This window comes from Symphalangus syndactylus, chromosome 4 (assembly GCF_028878055.3).
Source record: "Symphalangus syndactylus isolate Jambi chromosome 4, NHGRI_mSymSyn1-v2.1_pri, whole genome shotgun sequence".
NCBI classification, from domain to species: Eukaryota; Metazoa; Chordata; class Mammalia; order Primates; family Hylobatidae; genus Symphalangus; species Symphalangus syndactylus.
In genome coordinates, this window is record NC_072426.2 from 123,709,800 (window position 1) to 123,722,723 (window position 12,924).

A 12,924-nucleotide genomic window follows, 5' to 3' on the forward strand; every position below is an offset into this window, starting at 1 on the left:
GTCTGAGAACAGGATGCAGGTTTTTTTTACTAAGAAAATAAAATTACTAAATCATCGAAGTTTAAGTTTTTTAAAAAATAAATACATTAAGAAATACATTTCCATCAATTATGTTCTATTAACTGTAGCTAAGCATTTTCTTATAAACGGGCCTAATACTGATGATATCAGCATCAATGGAATATATTAACATGATAGAAGATGTGCTGCTAAGGGAAAAAAGAAACCTCATTTATCTTCAGATTGCAGACTTCTGGGATTTCTGAGGTAGTAGAGGGCAAGTCAAAGGTCTCATGTTTTACAAATCTCACAAGCCACAAAACTATTCTATGATCACCTCCACTGTATATTATTATTTAACATGCATATGTAATTTAAAACTTTTTAAGGGTTAAATATTAAATTATATGAGTTCATATATTACTGCATAGTCATTTATTTTTAAAATAATATTTAGTATCTCTTAGGACTTAATTGCATTCGATTTACTTAACTGTAAATATAGAATATACTTTACTGACCCTACTAACTTCATAACTTAATACACTCACCACTAATGATGCACATTAAATTATAAAATAGGTTTTTAAATGAAAAATCCAAGATATGACCAGTGATGGTATGTCCATGTTTGCAAAGCTATCACAGTAATAAAATGTAGAAAATTGAATCATTAACAACTTGTGATCAAAATCTGACATCCAGCTACCAGTTCTCCTGTGGACAGAAAATCTCATCCTAAAAAATGAGATGTTAGTAGTCCCACTCCATATCAGGCACATATCCATTTGAGTTTTGCTGTGCCCTTCTGGCTAGAATAAGCATACACTCTCCATTTTCTCCTCAAACTACCTTGCTATTTTTCCCAGGCTCTTTCACTAACTCTTAGGAAAGCTTTATGCCTCCTGTCCCTTACAGTCAACCAAATGCTCATTTGTTTGCATATCTTTAATAGCTGTGACACAGATCAGGCAGATTGCAAAGCCAATCATATCTATTATCTGGCTGTTACTTGCTGAACTGGCTTATAGAATTAACTCAAGCATTTTTAGACTGTTACCAAAAGCCTTCATATTAGACTCAACTGCCTTTCAGAATCTCTGTTTCTATGTTTTCTACACACCTGAAACATAAGACCAATTAACAGATCAATAAGCACTTCCCAATGTGCCAAACGTCTTTTCTGAGCTTTGTTCACGTCACTTCCCTTGCTCAGAACCCTCTTCATTTCATCACATTATTAATGCAATACATATTTAATCTAGTGCCTACCACGTTCCAAACACCTTTGTAGATTGTAGGGATAAACCAATGAGGAAAACAGTCAAAAATTTAGGATCTCATGGAGCTAATGGTCAAGTGGGATATGACATAATAAAATCAATAAGCATGAGATATGTATGTCAGATGGTGAGTGACATAAAGAAAAATGAAGTCAGGGAGTAAGTAAAAGTGCATGAGGTGATGGGGGCAATTTTAAATAGGGAGGAGAGAGAAGGCCTTACTGAAAAGGGGACATTTGAGCAAAAACCTGAAAGGGATGAAGAATGAGTTCTTAAAGATAACTAAAACAAATGCCTCAGGTGAAACGAAAAGGAAAACCAAAGGTGCTGAGGTGGGAAGTACTTGAAGGACACCAAGCAGACCTGTTTAGCTAGAACAGAGTGAATGGGGTGGCAAACAGAAGAGCTCAAGATGTAATAGGATTTTGGAAAGGAGTTAGGTAGCGTAGGGTCTTACGTTGCAAAGGTTTCAGCTTATACTCAAATAGGAAACCATTTACTATAGGGGGAAGACTGTAAGAAGAATAGCTTTGAAGAAATGAAGATCAGGAATTTAGTTTTGAACATGTTAAATTTAAGATACAGTTTATATATTCAAATGGAGATGTCAAGGAGGGAGTCAGATATCAGGAGAAATGCACAGGCTAGAGACATAAACGTGGGAGGTCTGTTAAACTCTCTTTCATCCCTTAAGATACAGCTTAAAAATCACTTATTCTTTAAAGTCATTTGCAATCCCATCTCCCCCAGTCAGAATTAATTTAATTTTGTTTATATCTTACTATATAAGATATAGCACTTATCACTATCTAATTTGTACTAAAAATTATTTTATATATGCCTGTCTTTCTCATCTGGCGAGAGATGCTAACTAAAGAACTATGTCTATTTTATTCTTTTAATTCTAAACGCTCTCTACTATATATTAAATACAGCAAATAACCAATAAATGCTAGCCTAACTAAACGTGTTTTGGGGGATTTTAATTGACTTCTCATAGTTTTCTTCTTAAAGGCAGGGAGCTAAATATCTATGACCTAACAAAACTTGTTCTTTCTTCTGTGCTATATATATATGCCCAAGTCATATTTAATCTTTCACCCTCTCTCATCTTACAAGACAAATCAATCACCAAATCCTAACGGTTACCTTCTAAATATGTCTTAAATTTATCCACATTTCTCTGGCCCCACTGGCATTACTGAATATAAGCCTTCACTGCTCCTTGCCTAATTAAAACTTACTGACTGCTTCCACTCTGGGCCATGGACAAGGGCAATACACATGTCAATACCAATCACAGTGATCTCTTAAAAGCACAAAATCTATTCATGTCACTTCTCTGCTTCAAACTCTCCCAAGTCTCCCCACTGCACCCAGGATAAAGTTCATCCTCTTTCACAAAGCAGAAGGCCCCTCATGATTGGTCCTGAATTTCCTCTTTCCTCTTCCTTCTCTTCATTTCAGATGCTGTATCCATGAGCCCAAGGTGCATGAGCCTACCGTACTAAACTGCTGGGACTTGTTTTATTGTAGGTATCTCCTCTAGTGCAAAAGCCCACTGAAGGCAAGAGTTGTGTCATATTTGGTGCTATATCACAACCAGAGTCTGACAGTGGATAAACACAATTAAAATACAAAATTTTAAAAGTAAATGATATCTCAGGGTTCCTCCAAACTTTTTAATCTAATTTACTTTTGTACAGGTTATACTTTAATAATATATTATTATATTAAATTCAGGGTTTCTAAAAAAAAGTATGGTTCTCCAACAATCTCCGTTTCAGATCCATTTACTACTGTTCCCATTCCAAAGTAATGAACTGGGGTGACATTTATGATTCCTTCTATGTTCTAGTACAGAGTAGTAATCATTTCTACAGGAGAGAAAGAAAAGAATTTAAACTGCAGCAAGCCAGATTGTACTTCACCATTAGATTGAATTTATCAACACTAAAGGTATCTGAAATGAGTAGGCAACCTCAAGAGAAGTGGAAAAAAATCAATGACAATAAATTGCCTAGAAAAGCTTAGATATTTGCCTAATATTTAGATGTATCTGTCTAGTCAAATTCATTTAAACTTCATGAGTCTGTAATTCGTTACATAAAATTTGGTCATAATAATTCAAGGTTCAGGCTGAAGAAAGTAATCTATTCTGAACCCCAGTTTCTACATTTAAGTGAATTTTAAAGATTTAAAACACAGAATCTATTGGGGATTTTAAAACATTATTTATCACAGTGATGATTCTCCAACCCAATGTTAATACTCTGTATTTCAGTCTTCAAGATTACAGATTGTTGCTACTAATTGTCTGTTTATTTTTAGATGAAGTACACATCAGAAACATCATTGTTCAAAAAGGGTGAAGGCATTCTTTCCATATGCCCAAACTATCCCTTGATGTGAGTCCAAAACAATGCCCTGAATCTGCACTGCCCCAATACAGCAGCCACTAGTCACAAATGGCTATTGAACACAAAATGTGTGGCTAGTCTCAACACAGATGTGCCATGTAAATAGAGACATGTTAAGTATAAAACACCACTGGAAGACTTAGTATCAAAAAATATAAAATATCTAATAATTTTATATTGATTACATATTGAAATACTAATATTTTGGATATATATGGTTAAGATAAATTATTAAAATTAATTTTTTTACTTTTAAAAATATGACTACGAAATCATTTAATTACATAGGTGGCTTATATTTGTGGTTTGTATTATATTTCCATTGGAGAGTAGCTCTAAGCCTACTTAGAAAACTGATCAACACTACTGATCTGCTTCTTCAGGCAGAATAAAAACCATCATTGAGAGGTCAGATCTGAAATGGAATCACCAATGATGCAGAGAAATACAAATGATCCACAAAACTTTAAAAACAGTAAATTGTGCTATAAATAAAAGATTGCTTCAGTGTAAGAAAAAGGTCTCTTTCTTCTTTAAAATAAAAAGAATTAACATTTTAACCTTTATTTCATAGGAATAACCTCAATTTTGGGTAATATTATACTTTGAGTATTAGCAAAATTTAAGAAATAGGGATTTTAAGATATTAAAGTAACAGCTCCCCCTCAGCAAAAAAACAATTAAGTTACCAGAAATGTTACCTTATTCTTATTTTTTTCTTTCTGAAAAAATTTAAATCTTTACATAACTTACATTTTGTTTTTGGAAAATCTCACAAAAACGTTTTACAGAATGTATACAATATTAATCAGGCAAGGTATGCTTTAGGATCTACTCAATAAAATGATTCCTACCACCCCACCATCATATTTCACCATCTCCTCTCTACTGTTTAACATTTCTTTAGTATTTCTAGGAACTCCAGCAAGACAATACAAATAAAGTTGACAACTATAACTAATAATGATTCCACCTGACATATAATGTGATAGCTGAATAAAATATTTACATATATTATAGTAATTTAAGTGTGTTCTTTTTTTTTTTTTTTTTTTTTTTTGAGACGGAGTCTCGCTCTGTCGCCCAGGCTGGAGTGCAGTGGCACAATCTCGGCTCACTGCAAGCTCCGCCTCCTGGGTTCACGCCATTCTGTTGCCTCGGGCTCCCGAGTAGCTGGGACTACAGGCGCCCGCCACATTTTTTGTATTTTTAGTAGAGACGGGGTTTCAGCATGTTAGTCAGGATGGTCTCGATCTCCTGACCTCGTGATCACCCGCCTCGGCCCCCCAAAGTGTTAACTGTGTTCTTATACATTTATCTCTATTATAATAATTTAAATATACTTTCTAAGGTGCCAAAATGTAACATTTTAAAAATAAACAGGATCAAAACAGCAACAGAGGCATGATTAAATTCCTCCTGTTTTAGAAAGACCAACTAACAGGAGGTTCTTTAAATAGCCTGTATAACCATATATTATACAGTTGTCAAAGTATTTGAAAGTCACTAAGTTTTAGGGCCCAAATTAGCTGGTTATCAACATAAAAATGGGGGTAATTTATCAATGCCCTACTTACTATCTTACAGATATTAGGGCATGGGGGTGGAGAAGAAGGAGAATATACACATTGGTGGAAAAATATCAGTAGGCTTCACAAAGTAAGTTCTGAAAAAAATTTTATGCTTCCAAACATAATGAAACATATTCCAAACATAAGAGGGAGCTGGATTTGACTCATTATTTGTGATGAAACAAGAATAATAAGAAAAACAAGGAAGAAGAAAGGTAAAGAAGAGCATGTGATTTCTTTTGATGTTGTAGTTGTTTTGTTTAGGTTTCTTTTTTTTTTTTTTTTTTTACAAGTAGGGTATTTTAAAGAATTTTTAGAGAAAATGAAACCGGACACAAACTAATTAAAGAATCTTGAAAGAAAAAGGCTGAGATTCAGGAAAAAGAGAAAACAAAACCACTAGCATCTATCATATATACCTCCTGTCCATCAAAGCAATGAACAGGAATGTCTAGTACAGAGGCAGAAAGCTGAAGATATCTACTATTGCTATTATAAAGCAGGAAAAATAATACTCAAATTCATGACTTCATTTTTGTTTATATTTCTAGTAGCAAACTTAGGTATGAGGTTAAAATTTGGTCATGAGATGCTTAACAAATGAAGGAATTTGGAAAGAAAAAAAAACCACACATAAGTCTTCAATTTCATAACAAAATGTCAGGCTTATCAATATTTTCATTTCTCTTATTATTTCTCAAAAGAGTTACATAAGTAATTAAACAGCTTTGAGATTAGAGGTAAAATTTAACAAAATTATTAAATCTGTTAACTATTCTTACTTTTATCTAAACATCCAGTTCAAAATTATTTACTGGTGATTTTTAAAGGGTATGATATATAATTTTCAAAAGTATATCAGAGTATATTATTTGTGAGATCAAAAACCCTGATAGATGTCCCAATAAAAGATTATTTTTGTATACAATAGAATCTTCTTTAATAAAGTATCTTTCACACAAGCAATGTACTCTACAGTAAGATGTGAATACATTTTGTAGACTTTAAAGTATCATACCTAAAAGCAAGATGCAATTATCATTACACTGAAAAAATTTTTAAGTACTCTACAGTAACATACACATTAGCAGTATAACTTTTCTTCATTTGGACTCCAATATTTCTCATCTGGCACTTATTTTCTCCCATATGGTATAATTATTTATATATGTCATATTTCTCTATGGAACTATAAGGAACTTCAAAACCATAGGGATATCTCATATACTTAATAGATCTAACACAGTCACCTTGCAGAAAGAGACACCATTTAAAAAAAATAGACTGTATTTCTGTAGGTAGAAGCAAAATTCTAGTAAGGATTATTACTAGCTACTGTGCAAAGTTTTTGATCCTTTGATCTTTCATGCATATAGATAGAATAACTCTTGTTTTTGCTTTATTAATAATGGAATCCTTTACTAAGCAAAATCAGGTATGCTTTTAGAACCAGCAGCAGGCAAAACACAATTATTTTAAGAACAGGTACATAGGATATCTAAATATCTATGTCTGAGATTTTTCTCATGGTATTTTTCAGACTATAGTAATTTTATTCACTGAGTTTGGAATTCCAGCCAGGCACAGTGGCTCACACCTGTAATCCCAGCACTTTGGGTGGCTGAGGCAGGAAGATCGCATAAGACAGTTCAAGACCAGCCTGGGCAACATAGGGAGACCCCATCTTTACAAAAAATAAAAAATTAGCCTAGCGTGGTGGTACATGTCTGTGGTCCCAGCTACTCAGGAGGCTGAGCAGGAGGATCACTTGAGCCTGGAAGGTCGAGGTTGAGGCTACAGTGAATTGTGATTGTGCCACTGCACCTCTAGCCTGAGTGACAAAGCGAGACCTTGTTTCAAGAAAAAAAAAAAAGTTCGGAATCCCATTATGCATGGTGCCTTACATGCCTTACATTCACACTACCTACCATATTTTCCCTTCAACAAAAAGATTCTAAAGAGAAAGGGAAAATAAAAAAAAACACTCTACAACAAAAGACAGAGAGAGAGGAGGGAGAGATTCTGATAGAGGAGAGACAGTCATTTAGAACTTACAGGGAGAGGCTGGGCGCGGTGGCTCATGCCTATAATATCAACACTTTGGGAGGCTGAGGCAGGCAGATCACTTGAGGTCAGGAGTTCCAGACCAGTCTGGCCAACATGGTGAAACCCCGTCTCCACTAAAAAAAAATACAAAAAACCTAGCCAGGCGTTGTGGCAGATGCCTGTAATCCCAGCTACTTGGGAGGCTGTGGCAGGAGAATCGCTTGAACCCTGGAGGCGGAGGTGGCAGTGAGCCACGATTACGCCATTGCACTCCAGCCTAAAGGACAGAGCAAGACTCTGTCTCCAAAACAAAAACAAAAACAAAAACAAAACAATAACAACAAAAACTCCCAGGGAAAGACAAGAGATAGAGACAGAGAGAGAAATGCTATAATTCTTGGCCATTTAATTAAGGACTTATCTTCTGAGATTTATCTTTTGTAAATAGGGCTGTATGGCAGTAGAGAAAATTTTCAACATTCATTCAACAAGCAATGCACTGGCAATAACAACTATAAAACAAAACATTTCTGTACCTTAATATCAGATGTATCACGCTGACTGTTACGCCAAGCTCTGGAAATTGATGAAAAAGTTCGATCTGCATGATCAAATTTGCCTCCTTGCAAATTTAGGAAATAAGTTGTAAAGGGTTCCTAAAAAATAACAATTAAAAAAATCCATATGTTCCCTCATGCATAAAAATGTGGTTTTTATAAATCCTTAGAACTAAATATTTTAATGACTAATAGGCATTAGCTAGTAATATAAACTAGGTATACAATGAGAATTATATCTAAATTATTACATTAATGTTCTCAAGTTATTTTTCCCTCAAAATAAATATTTCTGGCTGGGTGCGGTGGCTCACGCCTGTAATCCCAGCACTTTGGGAGGCTGAGGCGGGCGGATCACGAGGTCAGGAGATCGAGACCATCCTGGCTAACACAGTGAAACCCCGTCTCTACTAAAAATACAAAAAATTAGCCAGGCGAGGTGGCGGGCGCCTGTAGTCCCAGCTACTCGGGAGGCTGAGGCAGGAGAATGGCGTGAACCCCGGGGGGCGGAGCCTGCAGTGAGCCGAGATCGCACCATTATTGCACTCCAGCCTGGGCGACAGAGAGACTCTGTCTCAAAAAAAAAAAAAAAAAGAAATATTTCTAAATATTTCAAAAATTTGGTATTTGCAACATTTTCTTCAGGTAGCCTTCCTTTCCAAGAATAATGTATTAATATCATGCAGACATAAATTAGATGTATTTTCTTCATAGTACAGAGAATAGTCCAGTATGTAGTTTTCCTATTGTTATGGCTCAATATTTAATTTATGATTAAGAAAAGAAAAATGTTTGGATGATTTAAAAGCCTCCTCTTAGTTAAAGAACACTTAAACACATATTAGTGGATAATTGCTTGAAATTAGCTAAGCACTATAAATTACTTCTAGGATTTATGTCTGCCTGTATCCTTCTAACAAGCTTTAATTAATGATGTGCTGCTAATGCTTTCCCAGAGAAATTGCTTTCTAGTAGATGAATCACCTTTCAATTTCACAGAAACATTTCTTGTTTAACCAATATATTATCAATACACGACAGCCTTAGTTTTACCAACAAACTTACCTTATTCCATTTGGGGCAACCTTCCAAAATATATAAGTACATGTCTGTGTTAGTAACAACTTACTTAGTTCTTATTTTAATAGACTACATTTTAAAAGAATTTATGCTACAATTTGGAATCTGGTAAGACAGCAAGCATCTGAAGGGGCAAATTTAAGAAAAAAATTCATACAATTCCAGATGAAACATTTTTAAGGCAATACAAGCCAAATGAGAGATAGAGATATTTATAATTAGAACTTCAATAATTTAAACTGACTTTTTTAGTATTCAAAAAAAGATGCTTATAGTTCTAATTTTTGCATATCCTTCACAACACTGAATTTATTTAATCATGGTGTATTATTCAAATTGAACTTACTATTCTTAGCAGCCATGCAAGAACAAAACTTGCAGTTGAGTAATGAGTACCATAGTGAAACTTTGGAACTTGATCATCTTCCCATGATTCATAACGCTCAGCGAAGAATGCTGCTCTTTTTGGGTTCAGAGCTCCTACTGGCTGCCAATAGGGAGGGAAAAAACCAGGAAAACATCAATGTAATCATCCTTCATGTCTTCCTCTCTTCTGATGATATCCTACTGGTAGGTATAAAAGTGAATTTTAAAAATATATACTATTTAAGCTGCAACACAGTATCATATTGGGGAATAAAAAGCAACATTTTTTCCAACACAAGTTAAACACGACATATAAGTAAGTGAATGGATGAACCCATCATTTCTCCGTTAAGTCTAGTTTTCATGGAACATAGGTGTTTAATCATCCCATAACAAGCATCACATAAAGACAATTACATGAAGTGAGATATCAGCTGTACAACACTTTGGAAAGCACCTATAAAACCACATTTAGTTAGTTAGAAGCAACAGCCAGAAACAGAATCTTAAAGCTGAAGGACTGACTTATAATGGGTTCTTAGAAGAGGATGAAACAAAACTGGGAGATAGGTGAGATGGAGTACAAAGGAAGAAACTGTGGGAAAACAGGTTAAGAAACTAGAAATTTCTACTAGTGTGAGTGAAAACAAAGGATAAAAATATGCCTATATATCTATATAGATATATACATATATATGTATATACTTTAACCAGAGGATAAAAATATGCCTGCATGAACTATATATATATACCACATTAAAAATATCACATGAAAAATAATGTTATATATATATATCGCATTAAAAAAAGAATAGTAGACAGATTATGAGCTTATACTGGAAAATAACACTTTACAGCAGAGGTCCCAGAGCAATATAGCAACATGGTAAAAACCCTGAGCTCACTGGAATGATAATAATACTTATTCAGAAGGTTGTTTTGGAAGATAAAAATGAGTAGGTACATTAAAGTCCAACAAACTATGCCTGACAACATTCAAGGAATGCTAACTATGGTTTTTAAGATAATCGTTTAGAATTTGGGTAAAAGAGTTTGAATGAAATAATTGCCTTTAGCAAATTGCTTAGCATAAGATAAAGCTTAATAAATGTTAGTTGGTACCTATATCTTTTTTTTTTTTTTTTTTTTTTTTTTTGAGACGGAGTCTCGCTCTGTCGCCCAGGCTGGAGTGCAGTGGCGCAATCTCGGCTCACTGCAAGCTCCGCCTCCGGGGTTCACGCCATTCTCCTGCCTCAGCCTCTCCGAGTAGCTGGGACTATAGGCGCCTGCCACCACGCCCAGCTAATTTTTTTGTATTTTTAGTAGAGACGGGGTTTCACCGTGGTCTCGATCTCCTGACCTCGTGATCCGCCCACCTCGACATCCCAAAGTGCTGGGATTACAAGCGTGAGCCACCGCGCCCGGCCTGGTACCTATATCTTTATTGTTGTTACTGCTGTAGTCATTTAGGTAATACACGAACTCCATTAAATAGCAGGCAAAATTCTGTGTGATCAAGCCTATGCATGTACATTTCCTTACGAAGACGTAGAGAATATGCTTGAGAGTCTCAAAGGAGTCTAAGGCTCAAAAAATGTTCAGATCAACTGCTTTAAGTAACAATTCATTCTCAAAAAACATTCTGATCTCTAGAAAATCTCTATTCCTTATTCAAAATGTTAAGTACCCACTCACTGAAAAAGACATGATATTGATATATATATATATATATATATATATATATAGAGAGAGAGAGAGAGAGAGAGAGAGAGAGATGATATATTACTTCTCTTAATAAGATACAGAAGCCAGGTGCAGTGGGTTCACACCTATAATCCCAGTGCTTTGGGAGGTCGAGGTGGGAGATTGTTTGAGTCCAGGAGTTCAATACCAGCCTGTGCAACATAGTGAGACCCTGCTTCTACAAAAAATTTTAAAAATCAGCTGGGCATAGTGGCATGTCCCTGTAGTCCCAGCTACTCGGGAGGCTGAGGTAGGAGGATTACATGAGCCCAAGCACCTTAAAGCCTACTGTGAGCTATGATTGTGCCACTGTACTCCAGCCTGGGTGACAGAGAGAGTCCCTGTCCTGTCTCTAAATAATAAATAAAAAATTCTTTATTTGAAAAAAGATACACAACAGTCTTTTGCCTTATACCATTTATGAACACCTACTAGTTAATCACTCCTTATTTATAAGAGAAAGAAAATATCTGATTATTTGTGGAGAAAATGTTAAAATAAATAAATCAAAAATATTGGTTTAAAATGGATGCACTGAGAAATATTTTATTGAAAATGAAGCAATGTTCAGACCAGTTTTTAAGCTGCTTTTCATGTTACATAATGTTAAGCAACATCTTAAATTTATCATTATGGTCATCTTTATTAAATTGTTAATTATTTTTTCAAAACTATCTTTGGCATCATCACTCTCTTTCAATAGCTTGGTTTTAATAACTATTATTGAATTTTAAGGCATTTTTTCCTTTACAAGCAAAATTTTAAAAATCTTTAATTACTATTTTAAGTCAGTTTCACAGTAAACTAATTTAAAATGCTATCTTTTAAAGGATTAGTTTCTATACAAAAGAATCATATCTGACTTACTAAATATGTGCCAGTTAAGAAAGGAGCTGACTCCAAGGATTCTTTCTTTGTTACAGAACCAATTTGAAATGCCTTTAAATGTATTTTAGTTGTTGTCCCTAAAGAATGAGCCATGGAAAAGAAAAGAGAGAAGAAATAAAATCACTAGAAGACAAATTATATGAATTAAAAATAGAATCAATGCTCCTTTTGTATGGTCTGAAGCATATTAAGTATTCACTTTATCTGCTCCTATTTTTATTACTCTCCAAATGAGTAACCCCCAAAATCAATAGTTATAGAATCACGTTTCTTGAATATAATGCTAAAACCAATTAGGATTGATTTCACTAGCATCTGAAAAAAATGGCATCTTGCAGAGATCCATATTGGTAGAACCCACAGTATTGATTTTGGCTGTTATTGTTACAGTTGGTTTCTGAAGCCTGCTATATGACAGCTATCAAGACATACCACATTTATTTGCAAGCATATAAAAAAGAAGTCCCCAAATAAAAGAAAGTTAAAAAAAAAAAAAGACCAGTGGAGCTGTGCAATGACAATGATACACTATCAGCTTACTCAGAGAAGTTACAGTGGGAATACACACATTGAATTATACATTACGCGAAAGCACTGATTTATTGTGGTAATAACATCCACCTCATTAAAAGATTCTGCTTTGCTGCAGTTGGAAGGCTACATATTGTTTACTGCTATAAATTAATGGCAGTGCAAAGAAGACTGTGGAACCATCCTAACAATAGATCTGTAATGACAGTGCTGTATATCACAGCTTCCTCAGCAGCTTCATAATAAAATGGAGACAATGTATTGAGCTAATACATTCTACCATGCTGGCCCATATTTTTCTGACAACTGCTTTAAAAGATGAGCTGAATTCAACTATGTTATAATGCTGCAAAACATTTAACTAAGCAAGAGTCAGTCATATACCAAAGTGTATCAAAGCATTTTTAAAACATTGTCTAAATCAGCATTTCAGGATGTT

The 12,924-nt window shown here is 34.6% G+C and overlaps 1 protein-coding gene across 6 annotated transcripts in view; it reads right to left on the bottom strand.

Annotated features, from left to right (window-relative positions):
- LRBA (LPS responsive beige-like anchor protein) overlaps nt 1–12,924 on the bottom strand; it is a 786,161-nt gene that overhangs the window by 172,303 nt on the left and 600,934 nt on the right. For all 6 annotated transcript variants that reach the window (XM_055276087.2, XM_063638262.1, XM_055276088.2 and 3 more), the window contains 2 exons: nt 9,304–9,444; nt 7,857–7,976 (listed from right to left, as the gene is read on the bottom strand). In XM_055276087.2, coding sequence (XP_055132062.1) covers nt 7,857–7,976; nt 9,304–9,444 — 261 coding nt within the window. The remainder of the gene's footprint in view (nt 1–7,856; nt 7,977–9,303; nt 9,445–12,924) is intronic.